Source organism: Phoxinus phoxinus (genome assembly GCF_949152265.1).
Source record: "Phoxinus phoxinus genome assembly, chromosome: 22".
In the NCBI taxonomy this organism is placed as follows: domain Eukaryota; kingdom Metazoa; phylum Chordata; class Actinopteri; order Cypriniformes; family Leuciscidae; genus Phoxinus; species Phoxinus phoxinus.
In genome coordinates, this window is record NC_136897.1 from 26,691,611 (window position 1) to 26,719,250 (window position 27,640).

At 36.8% G+C, this 27,640-nt stretch overlaps 1 protein-coding gene across 8 annotated transcripts in view; it reads left to right on the plus strand.

Moving 5' to 3' along the window:
* The window catches only part of kcnab2a (potassium voltage-gated channel subfamily A regulatory beta subunit 2a), a gene marked incomplete at its 5' end in the record, with an annotated part of 93,527 nt that overhangs the window by 24,797 nt on the left and 41,090 nt on the right, over positions 1-27,640 (plus strand). For 4 of the 8 annotated variants that reach the window (XM_079598171.1, XM_079598172.1, XM_079598170.1 and 1 more), the window contains 2 exons: positions 8,429-8,600; positions 10,701-10,742. In XM_079598171.1, the coding sequence (XP_079454297.1) occupies positions 8,524-8,600; positions 10,701-10,742 (119 nt within the window). Of the gene's footprint in view, positions 1-8,428; positions 8,601-10,700; positions 10,743-16,997; positions 17,357-27,640 lie in introns of those variants that run through there. The other 4 variants (XM_079598174.1, XM_079598175.1, XM_079598176.1 and 1 more) reach the window with 2 other exon arrangements.

Sequence of the window (27,640 nt, forward strand, 5' to 3'; positions counted from 1 at the left end):
ATATATATATATATACCCCAGATAAGATGGTACATGGGTTGTATTTCATGTCGCGTTTCTTAAAGGATGTTGTATTCTTATTAGTATTATACATTAATCTACAAAAAAAAAAAAAAAATTGGTCATAAATAAAACGGATTATTAAAATGTTTTTTTAATAAAATACTATTTCAGTCTTTCTACTTCAGTTTAATTTAATTTCAATGTGAAAATTGTTCAAAAAGTGTGTGTATGTATATGTGTGTATATATATATATATAATCAACTAAAGTTTAATATCATCCGTGCATTTATTGTGTGTAATGTTGCATCATGCGTGTTTTGTGTGTTCTTAGAGAAAACCAAGTCAAATTCTTTAGTAGTAGAGAATATTTTGACCATAAATGTGAATTTTAGATTGTTTGCCAACTAGTTTTAAAATAAGGGTTTAAGTGTCATCATCCCCTGTCTGCAACCACTGCTCAACTGTCCTTCTCATGCCTTTCTCCTCTCCAGACAGAAAGATATTGATCTCAGGGCTATTCTTTACATCACTGAGTGTGCACAGAGTTATTTTTAATCTTCCCCCGCCTCCTCAAATGCACACCTATGCAGAACCTAATCCCCGCCTCCCCTTTGTATCAGTGATCCCCACATATCTGCATTTCCCTTCACCCTTCATGAAGCACCACAAAGCACATTGAAGATCTGTGACCTTTCAGAGCGCTGCACGCTCAAGTGGACAATCAGCCTGACACAATACATCATGCAGGGCTGATTCAACCATCTCTAGATTACCAACAAAGGAAGGCAGTCAACTTTGTGAAGTAGGCGTCATGGTGTAGCCTAGCTTCATCTGAATACCTCACCTTTGCAGCAGTGCTGTTAGCTTTACGGCTCTCTGCAAGGCCGGCGGGTTGAGCAGAGCACATCTCTGAAGTCGACTGTGCCAAATGCAGGGGAGTAAAGCTGGCACAGCGTGAGTCTGTGTTTTTGGTGAGATGGAAATGAAGCCGAGGGTGAGAGCCAGAGAGGGCTTCCCCAACCTTACTGCCGCAGTACTGAATGAAAAACATATTGTAGAGAGTAGTTAGAGCAGTTACTGATCTATAACCAGTCATACCATTTGTACATTGAGATGTGAATCGAAGAGCATTTTTAATGTAAACATAATTGTGTAAATCACGCAAGCAGTGTAGATTCTCTTTTTACTATCCATTTTATTTTTCTCAATCATCTATTTATTCATTAATTTATAGTAATGTGAATTAAAAGGAATTTGGGGATTTTTCCTTTAATTATTATGTTCGTGGTTGAAAAGTAATTGATTTTTTGTATCATACATAAAAAAAATTTTTTGGCAGCTATATTTTTTTGTTTTGTAAATAAACTGTAATTTATTATTTAATATTTTACAGTATATTTAAGTATTTCGAATGTAACATTAATAGTTTTTTACCTGAACATAAAAGTAATCATAAGCAGTCCAGTGAATAAGTCAAGAGTGAGTCATTAGACGGATGCAAACTGACAATTCATGCATTTGAGTCTTTTGACCAATTTACTGGTTCAGAATTATTATTTGTTTGCAAGATGTATGATAGGCTTTATGCTTGTTGTATGCAATCAGCAGGGACAATGTAGAAAGATGTGTTGTCGAAGTGTTGTTTTGTGCCTAATTTGTCTCTGTTATCACAATCATTTATATGAGCATTTACAGAAGAATGTAGATGGTCAAAAAAACAGTTGTTTTTATAACAAATGAAACTGGTTCTTAGGTACCAACCTTGCTCATTGGTAGATGCTAACTTGTTTGGATCACTCTGTCTCAAGATGAAAGTCAGAGCCAATTGCGAGGTCACCTCTGTCTCCGGCGTAGTCAGATAAGATAGACTGAGACCATAAAAAGGGCTATTTATGGATTAGGAGAGCTTTATACGGCATCGCCTTTAGGGACCAGTATCTGGACATCTGTTTGGAGGCCGGCCGTCACCGTGTCTGTCTGCTGCAGGATGAAATCAACATAGATTAGATGTTTGTGTCACACAGACCTTTCAGTGAAGTGATTCAAAGGCACTATGGGACGTGTCTTAAGTTGGAGAGGGCTTTAACAATGGTTGATGTTCAAGGACGTAAAAATCCACTGTATTAAAGGCATGTTCTGTGCCAGTTAATGTAGAAGAATTTTGACTTGTCCTTTTCCTTGTTAAAATCATGTTTACAGTAATGCATTCAAAGAGAATTTCAAAGCATAATTGTGAAGCTACGGTGGAAACAAATTTCCTCTCGAGGACAAATAAAAAAATCTAAGTGATAAAAAAAATTTTAACAGTGGTTTACTGAATAATTCAAAGTTTCTTAAGGATAAAAAAATTTCTCTGCTAATGCTGTAAAATAGATAGGGAGCTGTTAGCTGTTAAACATTACAATATTAAAGGTTAACAACAGAGCCGAAACTATTAGCCTAAATTCAGTTGCTATTTATTTTTAGTTAATAACACTCAAATAACAAATTTTATGCAAACATGTAAACTGCACATATTGCAGTTTTTGCATTAACTTCTAAATTGAATTATATGTTTGTTTTTTACTCCAATTCGTTGTTGAAAATAGAATAATTTACACACTGGCTGTAAATAATCATTAACATACATTAAATAATCAAGTTTAAGTCAAATATAATGAATATATAGGCTAATATATTGTATATATTCAGCGAAAGAGTTAATTTCTCCAGCTGACTAACAAGCTGTGGACACTGAATGACTTGCCTGAGGAAAGTGAAATGCTTCGTGGGATATTGTTTACAAGCTGTATTACTGATGTCTTTCTGCCGTTGAAACACTGATTGAGCGATTAAACCAGATATAATACGTTTATTATATCTTATAAAGCGTACATTTAACTTTACAGTGCATGGAATAAACTTACACGCAGAAAATTGCTCTGTCTTCGACTGCAAGAACTGGAGTGCGTCACAAATGAACCGAAACTCAGCATATAGGATACTTGCCTCTCATGAGAAATATGAAGCTTGAAATGTCTCCTTGCTATTTTTTTCTCGACACATTCATAATCATTAGGCTACTTTTGCCAGTGCTTTGCGGCAAGCTTTATGTGTGCTGAGCGCAAGGCATATATCCCGCCCCCAATTAGCCTATATTCAATTAAATTCACATTTATTTGTATAGCGCTTTTCACAATACATATAGTTTCAAAGCAGCTTTACAGAAAATGTGTGTCTACATGACCATTTACAGTGATCTGTTATCAGAGGTTTGTGTAAGTAATGCATTTCAAAAATGTACATGTATAAATCACACAGTTAGCTAACAATATATTCATTTAAACAATGTATTAATTAAAGGCAGAAACAATGAGCTCATTGAAGTAAAGAATACATGTTGTTGTTAATTTTTTATTATAATTAAAAAAAAATACACATTAATGTGCACATTAATGTGCACATTAATGACAGTGCACATTAATGAACAATCTAACATTTCTGTACAGACTGTAAATGAGCCAGGTTATAGCATAAATGCTCATTTTCACCTGTAGTCCCGAGGTGAATTAAATGATTAGGATATATAGAACATTTTTGCATTGGTGCTTTTTTGCAGTCACTGAGTCTGTAAAAAAAAGTCAACAAACTGAAAAAATAAAACCAACGTGTTTTTTTTTTAGGTAATATAATCTTGTTAAAACAGATTTCATAAAATTGGTATAGAAAAAAGTATCGGTCAGGAACCGGTCTTGAAGTCAAGGTATCGGTATCGACATTTTCTGAACAATATCTAGCCCTTGTGTTCGTGTGCGTGTGTGCGTGTGTGTGTGTGTGTGTGTGCGTGTGCATGCATTTGTTATATGTATGCATGCACAAAGTTTTTTTTCCTCTGTAAACTTTTTTTTCTTTTTATATTTTTTTACTCACTGTAGTGTCTGCATTATACCTGCAATACAGTGTTGGACATTTTCCCAGAGCCCTGCAGGGAAGTTATGTAGGTGACACCAGTACTCAGTTTGTTTGGCACTTCTATGGTGACAACCGTCACACTGTTTTGCTCTAACAATTCCTATTCCCCTAAATACGGAACGAGTCCCTTCTGTGATTGTGTCATCCACACTGCCGGGACCACTTCTCCATTAAGGCAGGAGTTCTGCTGGTGACCTTTCTTTCGTCTGGCACACCCTTTGTGTGTCTCAACATGGAGAACAGCAATCAGGCTGTTGCATGCATGCAGAGTCAGCTGACCTTTGCAGTCATGTGCCGTGCTGGTTCTGTTCTCATGCGAAAAACACTTACTTCAGCGCTCTATTAACTTTAGGATCACTGTACGTCCAAATCTAATCAAACACATGTCTGTGAATGCAGTCTATGCCAAAAGCACCATGCACCTCATCCATAGTCAAAAGTGTCCTTCATATCTAGCATGTCATCATGGTACCCCTGTTCTCCATCTTTTGCTTCCCTGACACTAATAACTTCCCCACATTTCTCTCATTCTCTCTCTCCTTATTCATGCAGTTCATCCATGTTCCCCCTTGTGTAAAACTCACAGTTGCTGTAATCCGCTGAGTGCACCTTGCTTTGGTTTGACCGTTAGTACAGTAAATCTGAAGAACACAAGCTATGCTGCAACTTTCAGAGCCTGAGTCTGCTCTCTTTCCGCAGCACTGCAGTATCCCAGCTCTCACGACACCAGCAGCCGGGTTACTGTATCACTTTAGCAATAATGAGCTGCCAACAGAAGCTAGCATCTTTTCTCATTCTTACATAAAAGGTTTGATCAGTACTTTTATCACTATTGATTTGTGATAAAATCATAAGAACTAAAGATGTTAGAAGCAATGCTTTATACTAAGATTTTTGATTTCTAAAATGTCATCTGAATTATAAGACATGAAATATCAGAGCATAGTTTGTGATGTTTATTTATTTATTTATTTTTCATTTTTATCCTCTCTACCATTTCTTCCTCTATCTAGCAATGTTACCACAACAAGTATAAACATTTTCTGGACATCAGACCTTTTTTAAAAATCCCAATTGGTACGCAAGCATGATGGATGTGCCCTTATGTAAATGTCTTATAAAATCCATGGGGTGCCATTAAGCAGCATTGTCGTCGTCGTGTATGTTATATGTTGCATTTTAACTGTAGATTTAAAGCTTTTTGGCAATTTCAGCTGTTTTTAGGAGTGATGAATATAAGGGGTGCATGAATATCAGGTATGTTGAAAGATAGTACAACTTACCGAAATCTGTATCATGTCTCATTTATTCTCTCATCAGTGTTTCAACTGTGGAAAGATGTCAATAAAACCGCTTGTGAACAACGTCACTTAACATTGCATTTACCTTGAAAGTCATCCGATGTTCACAGTTTGTTAGTTGGCTATAAAAAAATAAACACTAGAGAGGAGCCTATTTACTGTTAATTATATATGTGTGTTTAAAAAAAATTTTCATGAAGACAAGTGCTTATGAAAACTGCCTTATATGTGCAACAGAGTTGCATATAAACATTTCAGTTTTTATAAGCTGTAAGCCATAATCATCAAAATTATAACAAATAAAGGCTTGAAATATCTCACTTTGCATGTAATGAGTCTATAATATATGAGTTTCACCTTTTAAGTTGAATTACTGAAATAAATGAACTTTTGCACAATATAAAAATTTTTCGAGTTGTAATATCGGTGGATCTCTAATATAAAGCTTAGTATCACATTGAAGGTGATCTATTTATAGCCCATCTGAACAACATTATTTGCAACATGAGCACTTTGTCAGCCTGGGTTAATGAGGACTAACTGTTACGGTCACCTTGTGCTTCTCCTGGTGACTCCTCCTCACGGTTACTCCACTGATGTGTGAGCGCACCTTCGCTTTACTACACTGCACACAGTGCCCTTCTCTCACGAGACACATCCATGCAGCGTTCCCTGCTTAGCATGATGGAAAGAGGTGGGCAGGCAGCGTAAAATGAGTCTTTGGGAAATGGAAAGACCTTATTCCTGGTGTCAGAGCTCTGGGATGTGGAGATAGATGGGAGGGATAGTCACCTTGATAAGCCGTACAGAAGCACACAATAATGTGTTCTTTACCGTGTCCTTTAGCAGCACTCGTGTAAGAGTAATGAGAGGTGGCCGTGAAGAATGCTGATATGTGGGTGTGTGTGTGTTAAATGCAAAGGTGTTCGTTAGAACCTCAAGGGCCAATAAACTCCTCCAGTTTGGAAACAGTGCATTTCGCCCTCCTACCATCCTGGCCCTGTGCGGAGGAAGCTGTTCGATGCACTGGAACGGTCAGTGGAAACATGAAAAAATGAAAAACACTGATTGAGCGATTACACGAGATATAGGCCTAATACGTTTCGTAAGTTGTACTGGATCTTTCAACATACCTTCAGATGTTCATTCATGGAAGAGATGAGCATGTTATCAAGAATTATTGACGACACTTTTTATAACCAAAAGTATTTGCTTTATACTTATCATTTGTTTATGATTATTTAAATAAAGTAGGCTATAATTTAAAGGAATAGTTCACTTTAAAATGAAAATTCTGTCATCATATACTCACCCTCAAGTTGTTCAAAACCTGTATGAATTTCTTTCTTCTGCTGAACAAACAGTTAACTGGTCCCATTGACTACCGTAGTAGGAAAAAAAAAATACTATGGTAGTCAATGGGACCAGTTAACTGTTTGGTTACTGACATTCTTCAAAATATCTTCCTATGTGTTCAGCAGAAGAAAGAAATTCATAAAGGTTTGAAACAACTTGAGGGTGAGTATATGATGACAGAATTTTCATTTTAAAGTGAACTATCCCTTTAAGAAAGTTGACCATATAATTTTTTTTACAGTGCATGAATAATTTTTTTATCTGATTGGAAGTGGTAGTGTAGACCTGAAATAATCCGATCAACAGTGGGGGAAAAAATTAAGCATGTAAATGCTTGAATCTGACATTTTCTTATTATAGTTCAAAAATACCTTGCAGACATGCGCTGTACCTTGATGCTTATGTTTACTTCATATGAACGTGCGTATGTTTATTTACGCCTCTCTTGTCTTGTGAACTGTTTTTTGAAGAAGACTGAGTATTTACTAAACGGTTGCCAAAAAAGCTCTTCTGACATTAATGTCAGCTTTCTTTCTTTTTTCTCTATTACTTTCACTTTCTTCACAGCTCTAGTTCCCTTTTTGTCTCTGTCTTACAACCATTATCTATCTGACTCTATCTCTCTGTCACTATCTTTCTGCCGTGCACTATGGGTACATACTCTTAATGCAATAGGAACACGGTTCCTTTTAGAAGCACCCTAGCAAGTGCAGGACAGAAGGGTGTCAGAAAGCAGCCTGTCATTCACACCATCTGTAAGCCGTGGATCTCACTTCCATGTGTGTGCAACGCATACTCAGAAACTCAAAAAAGTAGAATATGGTGCAAAAGTTCATTTATTTCAGTAATTCAACTTAAAAGGTGAAACTAATATATTATATAGACTCATTACATGCAAAGTGAGATATTTCAAGCCTTTATTTGTTATAATTTTGATGATTATGGCTTACAGCTTATGAAAAACTTTTCACAATATTCTAATTTTGAATTTGGGGCTTTCATAAGTTGTAAGCCATAATCATCAAAATTATAACAAATAAAGGCTTTAAATATCTCACTTTGCATGTAATAAGTCTATAATATATGAGTTTCACCTTTTAAGTTGAATTACTGAAATATATGAACTTTTGCACCGTATTCTAATTTTTTGAGTTTCACCTGTGTGTGGTCTTAACATACTAAACAAAACAACACTGTTTTGTAAATGTTTTTGTTTGTTTTAAGAGTTACTCTGCTGTGAATGTGTAACTTTAACTAGGCCTACAATTGTTATATGGTCAACCTAGTCAGTAATTGTACTGATTTAAGTATGCATAATATAATAACATTTCTCTGTGAAAATTACTATGACTTGAAGTTCACTAAGTGAGTCGGATGTTAATTAATTAATCGCTTTATTGGATTCAGTGACAAATTACGGTAGTTTGAATGATTCAAACTGATAACTTGGGAGTTTAAAAAAATATAATAATAATAATTTCCTTAATCAATCTACATTGGTTCAATCCTCATACAACTTCAGTACTCTAGCAAAAATTTGATTTATTTTGCTCTGGCGCAGTAAATTCAGCAGCTCAGCATTGTGTGACACTTTCATTTCTTTGTATTATGGATTAGCTGCACAAACAAATTTCTTTGTTACAATCTGTTTTGGTGTATTGGCCATGTTCTTCTCATCATCGTCATCATCATTTACCGCTGTGCAGAATCGCCCTCTAGTGGTGTTAATGCATTCTTACAGTGCGATTGCAGTGCTGTTCAGATTTGTGTTGGATATTAATGCACTGAAACTCTCATCTGTGTTTGTGTTTTTCAGAGGTCCTGTGAGGTGAGAGACAGACGTGTTGGTTGACAGGAGAGAGAGAGAGACCCTTTGGCAGCCTGGCCACACCCCCCACTCTCCCGTTCCCCATGTATCCGGAATCGACCACAGACTCTCCCGCCCGCCTCTCTCTCAGGCAGACAGGCTCCCCAGGCATGGTGTACAGGTCTGTATACACTCTCACACACACATTCACACCTAAACAGCTGCTCTGAAGCCACAGAGGTGTTATTAACTTCAGATTGTGCTGTTGCATCATTCAGTTATGCTCATTTGTGTTTTCATTTATTTTTTGACTCCACCCTCGCTGCATAAACCATAAACTTAGGGTCTGAAAATTTTGCAAAAACTTTGTTTTATGAATAAGTTTATTAGCAATTTTTTTGTGTAAAATTGCACTACTGGTCAAAGTTTTGGGGTTTGTAGGAATTTTAAAAAAAATAAGTTTTTAAAAGATGTCTCTTGTGCTCACCAAGGCTGAATTTATTTGATTGTAAATACAGTAAAAACAGTAAAAATATTGTTACAAAGTAAAACGACTGTTTTGTTTTAATATTTTCAAAATGTAATTTATTCCTGTGATGCAAAGCTGAATTTTCAGCATCATTACTCCAGTCTTTAGTGTCACATGACCCCTTTTCTGATTATTATCAATGTTGAAAACAGTTGCTGCTTCATATTATGTGGTAATTTTTTCAGGATCCTTTTATGAATATAAAGTTCAAAAGAACAACGGTTATTTGAAATAGAAATAATTTGTGACATTATAAATGTCTTTAAAGAAATTAAATGCATCTTTGCTGGATAAAAAGTATACATTTCTTTTTAAAACAAATCTTCATGACCCTATACTTTGAACAGTAGTGTACATATCATGGCTTTAAAGCATGATCTAGGGCGTTCAGTGTTGGACTTGTGTTTTTAATTAGCCTAATAAGTTTCCCTGGGTTAGATGGTATTATTTAAACAAACTTTCTGCACTTCATCAGGTTTATTTAAGTACATAACATTGAAGGAGTTATACTTCGTTTTATTTAGGAGAATTTGCAAGTCACCAGAGCTTCAGACTCTCTCAGAAACTCAGTGTGACTGTGTAGGACGCTCTGAGAAGTGACACAGATACACATGAGACAGACTCACACATCATGCATAAATGTGTGACCTAGCTCAAAGATTTAGAGAGCAGATGAGAGTCTGAAAATGAGCCACACTGCAAAAGCACCTATTGATTATAAATATCATGTTATAGGAAGATATGTTATCATGTGAAACTACCAAGTCAATTCTTATATTGCCGCAGTACGGATAATCTTACGTCACCAGCCACATTAATTGTATTACACTAATAATTTTTAGAGAGATGCATTTGCACCATTCAAAATCTGCTTTATCCCTGCTGCAGGGTCTGTGTATATGCAATTAATTATGTTCATCTAGCATACTGAGTGATTTAGGCTGCAGTTCTGCTGGGCTTCCCAGTAGAAAGGGCGAGAGTGGTCAAGTGCTTTGCATAATGCCCAGCTGCCCACTTAATCAGAGCCCTGACTTCATTTCACCATTGCTGGAAACTTCTGATGAATTTGCTCTGATCTTCTGTGACTGCTAGTGTGTTCATTCCCCTTGGGTTTTGCCAGCAGTTCAGGTTTTGAACAGCAGGTGGCGCTGCAAGTTTGTTTCCATCTCAAGTGTAATTTCAAGCATTCATTAAACTTTTAAGATTTAAAGTCTTTTTTATGTTTGTTAGCTGAAAATAATGTTTCTGACCAGACAAAAAGTGTTTGCAATAATCATTCAGCTTTCCAGCACAGCTATTCATTTACAAATTTTAATTAATTACTCTCAATAATTCTTAGAATGTCGATGAAACCTAATGTTAAATAGTACGAAAAAAATACCGTAAAATCAGCATAATGTGTTGTATGTTTAAAAACTGTTTACATTTGCAAGGCATAAAGCACATCTATATGATTACTTAACATGTTAAATGTGACAGTTCAGAAACAGAAATCTTTTTTATTTTTTTATGTGTTAGCTTTAAGGCCATCTGTATGCAAACATACTCATAAACGCAGATGTTGAATCTATTTCTCTGAGCTCATGTTCATGTGTCACTGCTAAAGCTGATACTGCTCTTGCGTATATGTGCACGTGTGCATGTGTTTGTTTAATGGCCTCTCACTGTTCTTTCCCCTTTTGCCTGTAAGACTAAGCTTTCCTTTCGCTCTTGTCTATCTCTCTCTCTCTCTCTCTTTCATGCTGCCCTCAGTGCGAGATATGGGAGCCCAAAACGGCAGCTGCAGTTTTACAGGTACCTCTTTTGTTTGCTGATTAATTAGCCATGGCCATCTGATACTGCATTCGTTTTCATCTGTTTTGGAAAGCACTTTCAAGTCATGGGTTCATTCTTAGTTTAGCTGCTCCTGATACCGGTGTGATTATGTCATTATCCTTCTGAAAGCGTAAGGGAATTATATTCATAGTACGCGACGTGACTACAATGTTATTTGCTTGTAATGGTTTGTAACAGTGGATAAATAATAAATGCGACATGTATTGTAGAATTACAATGGGATGAATTGAGACTAACGGGTGCTTAATATTGTTGTATACTTGTAAAAAGGGATAGTTTACATTCAGTGGGAATATCTAATCTCACTTGTAATCTGTGCATGTGTTTGAGTTGTATACCAGTCTACAGTACAGTGGTGTGTGTCAGAATAACGCTCACTAAGTAGTGTCCCTAACACAAAGCTCTTAGATTTAATTTCACTCCATGTAGAATTGAAACAGTGTTGCAGGTAAGTCATGGAGTTCAGGTTTCCTTGGCTGTGGAACACTTCTGAAACTCAAAGCACGACAGACACGAGCCCAGAGAAGCAGTGAATGTTCAGTAATCTCATATGAGGAATCATATTTCATCCCAAATTCACACTTGGTTAGATATTTATGCTGTTGTGTGTTTTCTATTTAAACATATTCTATTTATTTATTCTCTACTTGACTTCACTTGTAGAGTGTGTTCATTTATTCTGGTCATGTTATTTGGCAGATCAATTATTATAGTTTTTTTTAGTTCAACATGTTCTGTGAATCGTCAGTGGCCACATCTTAAAGTTTGTTTTTTTCAGGAACTATTTTAATTTTTAGCAACAATTCTTTTTAAAATATGCCAGCAATGGATATTGATCGATTTTTTTTATTCATTTGTTTGCCCCAAAAAAAAAAAAAAAAAACTGGTCAAACCAAATAATTTATTCGTTTTTTTTGTTATAATAAAATAACTAATTATTCAGCTTTCCATTAAAGCTATTAATTCATGCACTTGAACCAATTTTAATAAATCCTTCCTACTAGTAATTCTTGCAATTTGGCAAAACCTAATGTTAACTAGCAAGAAACAATGGACTTTATGCACAGCTGCACTACTTCCTGAACTTTAGCCAGCTCCTTTGTTTCCTGTCTGCCATTATTGGACAAACTGATTAATCCAGGTGTGTCTGATTATTGTTGTTGGTCAGGCACACCTGGATTAATCAGTTTGTCCAATAATGGCAGACAGGAAACAAAGGAGCTGGCTAAAATAGCTGTGCATAAAGTCCATTACTGTAAGATTAGCAGAATTTACAACCGTGTTTAATACAACAAAGAATACCAAATGTTTACGTTTGTAAGGCTTAAAAACACATTTACATGATTGCCGAACATGTTTTATGGTGACGTATAAGAAATCACCCAAAACACTGACACTGTCGCTGGGCCATCTTTGTTGAGCCCTGAGCCAAAAATCATTGCACTTATTTGATTTGTATTATTAAGATTTTCACACTAATTCACAAACTTGCATGCTTCAAACGCAAACTGTTCTAAAACCAGATATGGAGGTGCATGTGTACAGAACTGTCAAGCCTTCATGATGTCTGAAAAAGCTGTACGAACACACAATAATGGAGTGGTTTTTTGAAGTTGCATATGTAGCATCCTCCTTGATGGTATGAGCTCACCTGAAAGCAAAGGCTTTATGCAGCCGCTGCTTTTAGCCATCAGATCCCTTCTACCCTCGTCTGCAGTGCACTTTTCTTCCTGTTTTAGTGAGGGATCATATTTTTATGGGTTGAAAAAAGGAGTTGTTTTGCTGATGGGTTCTTAAAGCCCCTGACTCCGTAGCTCTGAGGCTAATGAGCACTCTATTGAATTTTGATTTCACAGCCTTTCACATTTTTGTTCTTTTAAGCTCAAAGTCTTTTAACGTCGCATCACACAGATCCGCTTGACAGGAATTGATCACCATGTTTCAGCCTAACACACAGATAGAGTGATGGGAAATGAAGATTACCTCATTTCAATCATTATTGTAGTGTGTTAATGGTTACTTTTTTGTAGGTTTTAGTTGTATGTTTTAATTGTGTTGTGTTTTGTGTATTTTTGTATGTGTATAGCACTCCTACAATTAACGTATGAGGATAATATTGTGACTAGTTCTTTGAGAACTGAGATTGCAATGTGCTTTAACAGATCCAGTAAGTAAACTGGCTGTAAGTGTTTGCTCTGTGGGATTTACTGCAGTCCTCCCTTTTAAATGGCACACCCCTCATTGCAGCACATAATGCAGTGACTTCAATGCAGTGTTTTGAGCTCTGAAAATACCAATCTGAACGCACACCAAACTACGAATAAGCTAATCTAGGTTAATGTTCATTTCTAAATATAATTCATTATTAGTTGATGATTATTTATACATCTTGAAATGTTTAAAATACATTAGTAAATCTCAAAATGAACTTGAAAGAAAATATTGTTGATTTGTTTTTTTAGTGTTATTGGATTAACTATGTTATGTTGTTAACGTATATAACCTTTCTATAAAGCCTTTAAAAACAACAAAACACTGCAATCTGAGCATAGCACTACCTCTCTGGACAGTGAGAATAACAAAAACACATAGTTCACTTAAAAGTCCAAATCAATGCAAAGACAATACTGCATTTCTAATAAAAGATGTACGTTGGCATATATCTGCATACAATGTGGAAGACTCATTTAGTTAACGAGTTCATATATATATTCTAGCTCTTTTATGAGTATTGAATCTGGTGATTTCCGGTAAGGGGGTTTCATTGATTTTCAGGATGAATGTTTTAACATTGGCTGTTGAACTTCTCTTTCACTTTCATTTAGTCCATTAAAGATGGATGTGCAAGTATCGTTTCATGTGTAGGTTAAAGTGGCTTTCATATGTGTGAACGGTGATGATTGTTGTTTGATGGTCGTTTACTTTTTATAGAAAAATGCATTTTTGTCTGTTATTGTGTCTGTTTTTGTACTTAATGCACTTTAGTTATCCGGAAATAGTGCTGAGGTCCAACTAATACTTAAGGATATTGGATTGTGCTAAAGTGGAACTATTGCAAGTGCACTTTAGGTACACTTTAATCTTACGTTTACAGTGATTATACTATCCTTATTAATAGTGATATTAAAACACATTTGAGGCTTAATATTAATAAATGTGCATTGTGCAATAAATGAGTACTCCAAATAAAGTTTGATTATAATATTTATATCAGTAAGTCTCAAGCGATATGTCAGTAAATATGTTAATGGATGTGTAGTGTACTTAAATAAACAGATTTTTAATAAACAGGTTTCTTTCACTAGGGGATTTGGCATCTAGTCAGTGGGGAGCCATTTGGACATTTATTATGTTTCTTGGATGAGTTCTTTTTGTTGAATATTTATACCTGGCATATTGATTTTTCTAAAATGTGCTGCTTTTGATTTTTACTCTGATACAGCGGTCTGTGTTTTTCTGAAGATCCACAAGCTCACACCGGCATTACTAGTGCACTAAAATGCCTTTATCTATTATCACATGTGGAACAACAATCAAAAGCTTTTAGTGCAAAAGCTTCTGTGAATAATTTAGACCAGATATTATTTGCTGCGGTTAGCAGAAACAAATTGCTCCCCCCTCGAATGACATAAATGGATTTCCTTCATGGAGTCGGCTGGAGTTAAAGGCGGGATGGGGGTTGGAGGATGAGGGCGATGCTCTCTTCTTCACTAATTGGTTTAGATGCTGGCATGTAAGACACACCCAGTTTGGGTGGATCGCTGGAGTCCAGCGGAGTTTAAAAGGGCAGATTGACATTCATATGTCTTGTTCATGAGCCGACCTCCAAGACCTCGGGTAAGTTTTTGCGCTTATTCTGTCTCTGGTGCGACTGGCCACCTGTGTGTGTGTGTGTGTCGGGCGGTTTTAAGGTGTTATTCTGCACGATGTCCTGTATAATAACAGGGACTGCATGGGTGCACCCCTTTAATTTTCATCCCGTACCTTCTTTTGCATTATGCTTCAAACGGCTACACCTGTTATTGTAGCATCACACGTTGTACATGCAATAGCTGTACTACTAGATGTAGTCTTTTAGTTCAGATGATGTTTTTTTAGTTGCAATTTGTTTGAGTAATGCTCTTTGCTTATGGCGGATCAGTACTCTGCAGTAGTTGAGTGGTTTTTGCAGCACTGTACATCATTCAGTCAAGATTCATAGGATCAATACAGGCTTATGATAAAGAACCGTCTGCACAGTCACTATGGAGATGTTGGCAAGTTTTTGGTGGCAGACAGTTTTGCATAGGGGCAAAAAAACGGTATCTGACATATATACTTTATATTACATTATGCAATACGTTAACGCATTCAAATTATTTATTTATTATGGTAGTGCATGTATTAATTTTTTTTGTATTAAATGACATTATCCTATCCCAGTTCACATTGTGTTCACACTGACAGCAATTAGCCTAAATCTTTGGATTGTGCCTAGTGTCTGTACTTTTGACTGATAGCAGATGTTACTACTTGACTGCAGTGTCTGTATCAGTTATTTTTCTTGCTATTATAATATTTAGAAATATTTTGAATTGGATTTTATTTGTATATTTTCAGTTATCATTAAAATTTTTGTTGAAGTTTTAGTAATTTTATAATTATGTGCTTTGTCATGTAAAAAAAAAAGAAAAAAAAGATTCTTATTTGGTTTAAATGTATTTTTATTTGAGTTTTATTCATTTTAGTACCTAAACTTAAACTTGTTTTATTTCAGTTAGTTGCCAAGGCAACATTTCTAGTATTCATTTAAGTTTTTCATCTTATATTTACATTTTATTTCAGTTAACAAAAAATATTTTTAATAGTTACAGTTTTAGTTAACAGTAACGACACTTAATCAGGTGATTGATCACATGAGCGTCACTGTCTCTACTCCTATTGGTAGTTGCTGCATACTGCATAGGGGTGGTTAATCTGTCTGATTTCTAGATTCGATTCGATTACGATTATTGAAGTCCCGATTCGATTACAGTCGATTTTCGATTATTAACGATTCTCGATTCTCGATTATTGATTTTCCATTTCACAACAGTAAATTCACTACAGTAAAAATCACAACAATAACAAATTATAACAAACTTCAACATATTCTGAATCTCTATTAACATAAAATACGGATGTCCACGCATCACATGTTACAGCTATCCTACCCGCTTTCTTCAGTGATTCCATGACTTCGGTTTTGGTCTTGTTGTAGAGTGTGGGGATCGCTGTGTCTGTAAAATATCTCCGAGATGGGATGTTGTATCTCGGCTCCAAAGTGTGCAACATAGCGCGAAAGCCCTGGTTCTCAACGACTGGATGCAAATCCTTGGCAATAAAAGTTGCGATTGATTGTGTAATGCGCTTTGCCCTTTCCGAGCCGGGTGGAAGCTTTGACAATATTGTTTCCACGCTTCAGAGTTCCGTCTTTTGCGTTCCATCAATATTACGTTATTATCGATTTTCAAAAAAAAAAAAAAATTTTCCTCAAAACGCTGTCAGTGTAAATGTGTCTGTGTACCAAAAGCTCAAAACCCTTTTTATTAACCACTGGTATTTTTTACATTTTAATTGGTACTTAGATGGATCAACAGGATTTTTTTCATTGCTTTGAATGATTGATCTAATCTTGAAAATGTAGAATAACAAAAATAATTCAGAGCTGTTGCATCCTGGCAGTATAACAAGTTTTAAGTGAGTCACTTTCCCTGGATACACATGAATGGTGTCACTTCCCTCCCAGACGACCTGCAATGCATGTCTGTACATCGCATGTGCAGTCTAGACTGATGGGTTACTTGCATGTGCCTAATGTGTGTGTTTTGTATGCCCTCTGGTGTTTCTTCTTACCTGAGGCTCATAGCACCTGCCTGAACCCACCTGAGTCTTGCTCCTGTGCCATTGTATTGGTCAGGAAAGAGGCGGGACCGTCTCTGATTACAAGACGCATGGCCAGAGTTCTCTGCCACTGATAGCACAGACCTGTTTTGTTCCCTCCTCACCTGTGCTATTTAAGGCGATGCCTCAACCCTGCTCTCGGCTCAGTCTTGGTCCCAGTTTGCCAAGCCTGCTTGTGCTTGGTGCGTGTGTGTGTGCATGCGTGTGTATAACTGGTGGCAGAATCAGACAGGTGCGAGAGCGTCTGTGAACAGTGTGTGAGAGCGGGGTGGTAGAGGACGGGGCGTAATCATGTTTGCGGGTGGTGGGTATGCGGGGGGGACCGTTGGGCGCCGGAAATCCACTCTCCCTTCCGAAAACCTGCAGATCCCCAAACCAGCGGGGGCGAGCGGCGTGCGTAAGAGCAGTAGTTGCAGCAGCGGAGGCAAGATGTTGTCCATGTCCTACAGCGAGAGTATTCGGAGCGGCATAAGCCGCTACCACTCGGACCAAGGTCTGAACCAGCCACCGAGGCAGACGGACCAGGCCGAACTCCAGCGGCTCAGGGAGCAAAGGGTCGCTGCCCAGATCAAGAACATGGAAGACTTCCTTAAGATGAATGGCCTGGCGCTGGAGGAGTGTGTATCGTACCAGACGGGCATGAAGTACAGGTAAGAAAGAAACAACGCAAGCCGTTGCGTCCACTGGACTTTGTGGTCATTCGGACAGCGTAGTTTCATATCTAAGTGCGTATTGAGCTATTTTTCTGATTCATTTTGTTTGGCACTTGATGGGAGCGATTTAGTTTCAGGAAGTTGTTCTGCTTGTGTCCGGTGTAAACACGTTAAACTGTCTATGGTTGCCCAGTAGCGTTGTAATGTGTGGCCACAGGTATATTCACAAGCTTGCAACAGCCTAAAAATGGCTTGGAACATATTTGTAATGCATTACTGTTATGGGGTTTTTGTTTCTAATAAAAGTTTTACATATTGAACAGAATATTTCTATTTAGCTTGCTTTAGTTTAACTTATTTGAACTTGTTTTAGTAATTCTAGTATTTCATCAAAATTATTTTATTTCAGTTAGTTGCCAGGTATATTTGCAATTTTATTTCTGAACATCGGCTCGGAACATATTTTTAATGTAATCCTGGTATTTGTTTTTAGTAAAGGTTTTTGAATTTCTAGCAAAGATTATATAGTTATCAAAAAGATTTTGTATACAGTTACCGTGTCGATTTTGGCCATACTGCCTAATACTAAAATGTCCAAATTGAAACTGTCAGCATTAAGTCCAAAGCAGAACAATGCAGCACTGTGACTTTGGTGACTGTGGTCCATTTGCTCATCTCAATGCGAGCAGCCAAGGTTTATTTTCATCAACTAGGTCGCTGGCATATTTGCCCAACAATGAGGGAAGGGCATATCAATCTCTGAGGCGAGGTGGAGGAAAAAGTGCCCAGAGAGAGCATCATCTCAGCATGTGGCAAGATTGTCTTCAGTATTACGGGATTGATGGATTCTCAGCATCCTTGCTTCGGGTTAGAAAATTTATATGGATCTGTGTCAGCTCCCTGTTGCAGAAAAACTTTATGAGTTTTAACTCATGCAGAATCATTGACAAGTGATGCTGCAGTATTCATGCACACATCAGGTAAAAAGCGTACTTTTGGCATGATATGTTGAGTTGTTATGCAATGGATAGTGTTGTCATGTGCTGGTGTTTAGCTGTCTGGTGTTGTGTATCAGGGACAGCAGTCGGTCAGCGTGTGTATTGTGCTTTACTGTAACGCTCGCTCAGCCGACCGTTAACATCTGATCTGGTATCAGTTCTGAGAGCGGTTCTCGCATTACAAGGCATATGTCTGTTCTCCCATCATATTAAAAACAATGGGTCATAGAGCACACATACACATGATGAAAATTAGTGCCATTGACAAAAAACACAATTATCTCTATTGCACCTCCAAGGCCAGTGTCTTTTTGGCTGAAATGCAGTGACTTCAGGGCTCGAATTTTGGCACATGATTGCTGGTATTACGCATAACTTTATTCATTCCTGCAGGCTTTGCATTTAAAGCAACACTAAGGAAGATTTTTTACCTTAAAATAATGTTTCCAAAATTGGTTCATCAAGTCGTAACAGGGTGAAAGGCACTTCTGCCTCTGCTTTGCGGTCCTTTATCTGCTATAACCACACTATGTAAGATTGCCAGATCGTTTCTGTAGTTCTAATGAGACATAAGAAAACTACAAATTTGACTTGCTTTACGTCAAGCATTACAATAGTCATTATTTCGTTTTTCTCCGTTTCTGATGTCGCAATACATCATACTTTCATAAAATCATGCATCATACTCTACCTTGTCTGTGGACATCGTTCATTCCAAAGCCGGCGCTGGATAAACAGCGAGCGAGTGTACAACGGTAGGCTATGGTAGGCTAAATTATTTACGACAGCGGTAATGGGCAATTCCACTTCCAACCTGTAGGGCGACCGCAGAGGAAAAGTTACTTTAAAGTGTTGCTTTAAAAGGTAGGAAATTTCCGCAAACATTTATTCAATTAGCGTGTTGGTTGAATGGGCGAACTAATCCCCTCAGATATCAGATCAAATTAGTCATTTGAAAACTTTGAGACATCATTTCACAAACAGTGAGAGTGATTCAGCGTTACCGCGTCTTCTCTCTCGCTTTCAAAATGCACACATGGCTTCACATCAACACATCGTCTGTTCAAGTGAGCTGCATGCTGCGATGTAAGACTTTTGCTTGTGTTTTTTTTTCATCGTTACTAAAGTTTATCATATGCACTCTCTCTGATGGGCCATTTTTGAGCGTCAGCCGACTTAGTTTTTCCGGTGTGTTCCGCACCGTTGGCTCAAGTTGGACACCGTTAGGTTTTTTGGGGGCTAATTCAGCATGTAGAATCGCTGGTGAGAGAGAGAGAGAACTCTGATTGGCTGTTCAGCTTAGTGAATGAGTCAGTGCACAAGAATAATGGCAAAGAAGTCAAAACGGGACAGATCGAAGGCTGTTGTAATTTTACATCATCTTACCTGAGTGTTCCTGGGCGAATATTTTAATATTAACATGAGCGGAGTGGAATAAGTTTACGGTTTGTGTATCTGCAGCGTCGGTTCCTCTTTTTGCATGACGAATATAGACGGATATATCTGCAGAAATAGACAGTTGTCTCATTTACACGAAGGCGCAGAACGTGCATGCTAGTTGACTGTAGTTCTCTCATGTGTTCAAGTGGAGCTTTTTTGCCCCAAAATGAGGCAACAACACAGTCGGCTTTCATCAGTGCTAGTTCTTTGGCGTCGGTTTGGTGTATCCCTTCCCTAAGAGTCATCTAAGAGGGGAATTCCTCCACATTTTCCATAATGAAATTCAGGCACTGGGATGTTACGGTCGTGCGGATAGACGATGATATCTTGTATCGATGATAGCTAGAGATATCGTCAAAGCATTAGCTATTAAGAGGATTTGGCATTTCCAATTAATGTATTAAATTAGTATTAAAATGAATTTGCCCCGCTATAATTTCATAGCGCATCACCTCATAACCGACGTGCTACAGGGATAATAAAAGATTAGATAGATTAGCTTACTTCTCATTGAAAATGTTTTAAAAACATTTAATTACATATTATTCAATGAATTATGTAATCTTTTTTTTTAAAATTGTAATAAAAAAAAATAGTAGCGGTCTATAATGGGTCTGAACATTTCAATAATCAGTCAATGAAAATTAAGTGCAACTTTATTTCAAACACAGACTTTCAAATCAACTTGTTTAACACTAAATTCTTCTATTTTTTTCCAGTTCTTACGAGACGGTTATATACGGTTATATACAGGTATCAGCAAATGTTGAAGTGATTCATCTTTCGTCGTCTCCGAGAGAATATGCGCTGTTAATGCAGTGTCAGATGCCGAAAGCTTGGTCAGTTTTTACTTTCAGTTTATAGTGAATAATTGAATGTGGTTCAAGACTTCTTCACTAACATAAATCTCACGCACAGGTTGCACATTGCTTGTGTGATATCCACTGGCTCGCCTTCATGGTTTAATACTAAAAAAATTCCAATATTGCAACGTGACATTTTTCTTTATCACAATTTCATCTTTGCTCGGAAAATGATGAACAACGATTCACAATTCACGTGCATAATTTCCCTTGATAATAAAGGTAAACAGGTAAATTAATGATCCAATAAATTAGCAAATATGACGAAGTAAAAAAGCTTTCCCACACCCTGTAGATAATATCATGTATCAGTGATCTCACACGCTGACGCAAGAGGATTTGACCGAGTGTCGCCCAACACTAGTGTCTGTATTGAATGACAGGTCTAGCCAGCATTTGCATTAGCTTAAATCTTCTCTTGAAACCATTTTGTGCTCTAAGAAACCCAAGATTTAAATACATTTATTAGATGCCCTGTTGTCTCTAACAGAGGGATGTATCTTCCATCATTCCTCGATCCTCAACCCGGATCAGGCAGAAACATGCATTTCCGATCACACTCATCACTAATTCAAGGATGGAGGGATAAATAGACACTGAAGCTGCGAAAGAGAATGCCTCTCATGCCTTACTGTATGTCTCCTTAGGCCAGACAATATGGTACTTGTGTAACATCAGTACTTACTAGGTTAACACGGGCAGATCTGTTATCAGCGTGCACAAGATTGGGCTTTGATTGCAGCGCACTTAAGTTTGACAGTAGCGTTAGTGCATCCCAAATCTGCTTTATTTATTTCGCTTGCCTTTAAACAAAAGGCTGAATTTCAGTGTGCACATTAGCCTTTTTTATACATTTGATTACTTTATACAATTCATGTCGCTGGCCTATTTCTTATTTATAGTGCTTGATGTTTTTCGGGTAGATCTGTTTCATTTGTGGCTTTCTTCTAGTTTTCATATATGCTTGTAATTCGTTTCTTTATTATTTTTTTATCACTGTTTACGTGTCTGTAGTAAGCTTGAGAGTTTTTTTTATATATTAATCTATTTGTTTTTTGTGGTATTGAAAATGGTGACAATAATTATGACATTTCGGTGGTATAAAATATTTTAATATCATGAAAACAAAAATAACTACATCATTATCGTGAAATATACGATTTTGGTCATATTGCCCACCCCTACTTTGTGTGATCATCAAATCGCAACGGTTGTGTTGTGTGTGTGTGTGTTTATATATATATATATATATATATATATAGTCTAATGTACTGCATATTTCAGAGTGGGGTACAGCACTGTGTTTTTGCTTCGATAAGATATTTCTTTAATCAACGTAATAAAAAATATTTGGTGGATGGTGGTCTATTTGGGTTTTGTCTTTAGCTGATCACATGTAATATGCATGCCATGTTGAAATTCACCCTTTGTACTCCATTTTGCAGATTGTAAGCAAATAATTGTATCGTTGTTGTGCCCTACATGTTGTTGTGTTAGAGTTGAAGGTGTATAACCTGAATGTTTAAGGTGATACGTAGAACACACTCTCCTCTCCTTGACATGCATCCGCCAGGGCAGCACTCAGTGGAATTACGTTTGACCCACAAAAGCGATTTCCTTACACCTGCTAAAAACCACCAACTATCAGCTGTTGCATTTCAAACTCCATCCTTCCCAGGCATTCATAGTATGTTTACAGTGCTTGCACGAGCAATTTTATTGAATTTCCAATCTTTTTTTAAGCCTTCATTTAAAAACAAATATATTTATCTTGATTTTTTTTTTCTTCAAGATAATTTCATGCTTAGATGAGCAATTTTGACTAGAATGTTGCATTACTATAGCAATTATGCTATTGTAATAGTTGCATGCTGAATTGTAAATGGTCTTTTCTTTGTTGCATCTATTTTCACTTTTGCAATGGAAAGATCAGATGGCATCATATGACATTTAATATGTTTAATATGCCGAAACCTAAGCTTACCTAAATGCTGTTCTTTTGCTGGTCTTTCATGTGCTGCTCTTTCTTTCACTAAAAGAAAATGACATTTCACCATTCCTATGCACATATTGGTGTTTTCTAAGTTTCAGTTACACATTAACCATAGTGAATAACTGGACATAGCCAGATACAATCTTGTCATCAGTGCTTAATGGTTTCCCAGCCATTCACTTTTCCATTATAACCCCAAGTAATGTCCTTCTGAAATCATGAGCCTTGATTTGACAACACTGGAGCGTTGGATGATTGTTATTACCAGATTTGAACACTAGGTGGAGATCAAGTTCTGTGAAGACATGATGTCAGACTCTCTCAGACAAAGATCACCTTTCTGTCATTCATCAGGTCAAGGCATTAATGAATGTCATGTGATGTTAGTGTGACGTCTGAAGGAGAGCAGGTCAAATTTCTCAGTGTGATGAATTAAAAAAACAAAACAAAAAATCTATTAAATATTGACATTGTTTTGAGAAATGAAGTAAATCAATCCATTAAATGCTCTTTAAGTATTCCTATAATGCCAGGGAACAGCTTGTAGTTTATCAACTGTGTGAGACGCTATACATTTAAAATAGTGTTTGTGATGTGTTGTGCCTTTCTTTTGTCAGCCAGCAGGGGGTGGTGTGTGTACAGGACTCACACATTGATATAAATCAGGTTTGGGAACAGCTGTGTTAGGACCACATGTTTGCAGATTTATATAATTGTGTTGTTCTGCAGTTGCTGTGTGAATATTAGTCAGTGATGGTTGTTAGTATAGCTTTATTGATCATTATGCACACAAGCTGTTTTTAGTCTTACTGAGAAATTAATGAATCCGTATTATCTGAGCCAGCAAAATAATCGAACGAGAATGAGTTCTGCATTGTTCCTTATTCTGTGTACCTCATTAGTGTAGCTTTCTTCTCTCAGTGTAAATGGCTCCATTTGCTTCTGTTTTTCTTCTAAATGTTGCTTAAGAAGAAAAATGTACCGTTTGCAGTATTTAGGAGCTGTTTTCTCAGTTTACTTTATATTTCGATGTTAAACGCAGAACCGTTATGACGAACAGTGTGCATCTGAAGTGTCTCTGCTGGAGGATATAATACATTATTTATTGTCTTTAATATATATCGGCCTAATTTTCTTATCGGGCCGATAACCATAACATTAATATTAACATGTATCGGCTGACATGGTATATGACATACACATATGGTGGCCGATATATCATGCATTCCCAATTTTTTAATTTATTAAAATAGAAAAGAAAAATTTAAAATTTTAATATTATTTGACAATATAAATGATGCAAAGTGGCCTGCAAAGATATTTCTTAAAACAATTTACTCCCTTTTTGTTTTTCTGCCTGTCAAGACACCATTAGATCAGCAGCAGAAGTTCATACTGAGAGATATAACGCAGCTTCTGCATGCCTTTAATGTGAGGACAGCGGTCTGTGTGTGTCAGGGGTCTTCAAATCAATTTCTCGGTCCACATGAACATGGCAGCATCACGTAAGAGGGCTTCCCCCAGATCTTTCATCACGATTATGATCTTGAGATAACCAGACATCTTGCTTATCAGGTTTTGAGCTCACCAGAGCCCAGAGGGACTGATACATCTCTCATAATCTTGTCATTTATATGATTACTTTACAGTATTCTTCTTTTAGCAGATGCTATCTTGTCCAAACTTATTTATAGTAGGTTTGTACTTTTAGGGAAACCTGGAGCAACCCAGCACTTCTGCGGTAACCCGAGTCATATTCCATACAAGTCAATGAACAAAAAACATTCTTCAAAAAGTTGTATTTTTTAGTGAACTATACTATTACTTTAACACAGGGGTAAACGCTTTTCTTCAGATCCTTAACCTTGTGTATGAGTGATAGTAGTAGTGATGTAATGCTAGTAGCGATTTCCCCTCCTAAGATTTTCAGATATTCAGAAACCATTGTGCTGAATAAAACGAGCCCGATGATGTAACACTGTTTCAGTGGCTAAGCGTTCTCTCACAAACCCAGAGGGAATTCAGTGTAACTATACCCCTGATCTCCCATTTTCCTCATTTGTGCTTTGGTGGATTTGGAGATTGAGCACTGATTGTCTCTTCACAGCATTGCTCGCTGCGGTGATCCCTCTGTGCCTTGTTATAGGAAACAGAAACAAAAGCAAATGATTCGCAAAGCGCTCAATTCTCCATTTAAATAGAATAAAAGTGCGTGTGTGTGTGCGTGTGCGTGCGTGTGTGTGTGTCAGTTTTAGAGTTGAAGAGTCCAGTTATGTGGGCAGGATTTGGCTGGCTGCTGACATACTGATAGTGTGTGTTTTTGTGTGATTGAGGGAAGCCTTCCGGCAAAATTGTGAAACCCTGTCTCTCCAGAGGAACATAAATAGTGTTGTGCAGGTGAGGCCATCGCCATCTTTCAATCATCATATTCTTCCTGGACATGTCCGTCTAACAATGTCAGTGGGTTTAATAATGATGGATCGGGTCTGTCAGCGAGCCATTATGGGCCACCTGGGAAAATGTTACTTAATTTGAGGATGTTAATGCTTGTCCTTGTAGTTTCTTATGTGAGGTTGTTAATTCACTGCTCAAGTGTGAGTTGGGAGTCATATCGTCTTGATCACTCTGAATATGAGCTTCTTAGGATGTGATTTTCACCCAGCAATAATCATTTTAACAGCCTCTTTCATGCCAGGATAAGAGCTGGATATTGTGTAGTCAGCACAGTGTTCGAGGAAGCTCAGTAGATTTGTAGGATGAGAGTGAGCTCTTAATTGAAGCAAGAAGCTGCTGAGATGGAGTTTGCAATTTTACCAAAATGAAAATGAGCATTATAAAGAGAGAAGAGGGAGTACGGCTTTTCTGGACCAGGACATTTTCCCTAAGTGATTTTTATCATCAATATTAGGAATCTGAATGCCACTCACTTCAATTAACATGCAACATAAAAAGTGCATCTGACAACATTGTTATTATCAATTTCTGGTTATTATTATTAAACTATAAATAAATCCAAAAACTATATAGAAAATAAAATAAAAGTGACAAAAAATCAACAAAATTGCCTTTCTATTTAGTTTTTTTTTTTTTGATCTATCAATGTTTTCCATGTTTGTAGATTTAGTTCACAGAGTAAATATATAGGCTATAAACTGTGTGTGTACATGGCTTTCTTTTTTTTTAAATAGCGTGTGCTGGTGTTTTGTGTGCGTCCGGCCAATCAGTGTACACTTATGTCACTGGTAACTCCTATTGTGCTGGGTTAGACCGGCTCTGAAGTAGGAGCTAATTTTGTTTCCCTAAAAGACGTTCCTAGAACTAAAATCATTCCCAGTTCCTGCGGTGCAAACACGCCAAAATAAAACGGGTACTTCCTGCATTAGTTCTAGGAACTATGAAAAGGTTCCTCTGGTGCGAAAGCCACTTAAATTGCAAAAACTTTAACTAAAAGTAAAACAGAAAATTTACAAATAGTCTAATTCAAAATATTAACAAACACTATAATAGTATATCAATAATAGTAAGAAAACACTGTTATCATTTTGGAAATAAATCCTTTCTAACTCATGCATTTTTAATACATTTTTGAGAAAATTTATGAAAATCTAGTTGCATTTTGAGTTAAGATAAAGATAAAAATCAGTTGATATTGCTTTGTTTCCTCCTCACCAACTTGATTTGATGCACTGCATTATATATAATAACACACCATTTCTTGCTTGAATATGACAAAAAAGCTGCAAAAGTAGTAGTGTAAAACTGGAGTAACCATTGTATGTAGTGTAAATGTCACTGTCATCACCTTAGTTTATACTTATAACGTCTATGAAAACAAATGAATTGCTTTAGTTTGAGTGTCACTTGGTCACCTGGAAGCCTTAAATGATGTATAGGGTTATCTGCTTCATCCAGGAAAACACCTGATTCCTGCACAGAGACATGGAAGTGAATCTGAAGGGACATTTGTCATGTTTCTATGTCCGGGTCTGGCCTGAACTGCAGTCTGTTCCTCCAACTGATGTGAGTTTGGGACGGGAGGTGGGGTGTGTAATGAAAAAGCCTTTGGTTGAGGAAAACCATTCTGATCTTCAGCGTCAGTGACTTTTATTTCTGGTACCCAAGAAGTCAATGGACAGCTATGTCAAAGGTTTTTCAATGTTGCTGTATATCACTGTTGGATAGGGAGTCCAGCACAACAAGCTGTTGGGAAAAATAACATCCAGTTTAAATACATATACCTCTCTGTTATGCAGTGTGTGTGCGTGTGCGTGTGCGTGTGTGTGTGTGTATACAGTTTATTTTAAATACATTCAAAATGTATTTGAAAAACATTTGATATTGTGTATACAATTTATTTTAAATACATACAAAATTTATTTGAAAAGCATTTGATATTGTTCCTATTTCATCATATGTACAGAATTATATATATTATTATTTTTTGTATACAATGTATACAATGTTTATTTTATTAGCAAAAATATCTTTGTAATTTCACTTTTGCTGGAAAAATTATAAAAGAATATTTTTATAGTTACTCATTCTAACTGAAAAGACGGGTCATTCTTGAAATTTAGATAAAGCTTTATCTTTTAGCAGCTCGATAATGTTACCATGGTGACATATTAACATCAGCTGAATTCATAGCAACAGTGTTCAATAATAACAGAAATTCAAATGTTTAGGTTTACGTGATCTGCATATGTTTTTAAGGCATATGATCTGCATCTGTGATGCTGTTCTGTCAACTGGGCTGGAACAACACACTGGCTACTATCCTTACTTTTGAGCCCTGGTCTTTCTCAGCACAGATAAGCTGCTTTAATGTGTCGTCTCCATCACAGCGGTGTGTAGCACAGCTGTGCGTGTGGCAGCTGTTAGTTAAGCATGATTTGCATAATGGCGTTTTCAGTTCACAAGAGTCAGCGTGTGTTCGTTAGTGTGTTTTGATATGTGGTATTGCTTGCCAACAACTGGAAAGCTTCAT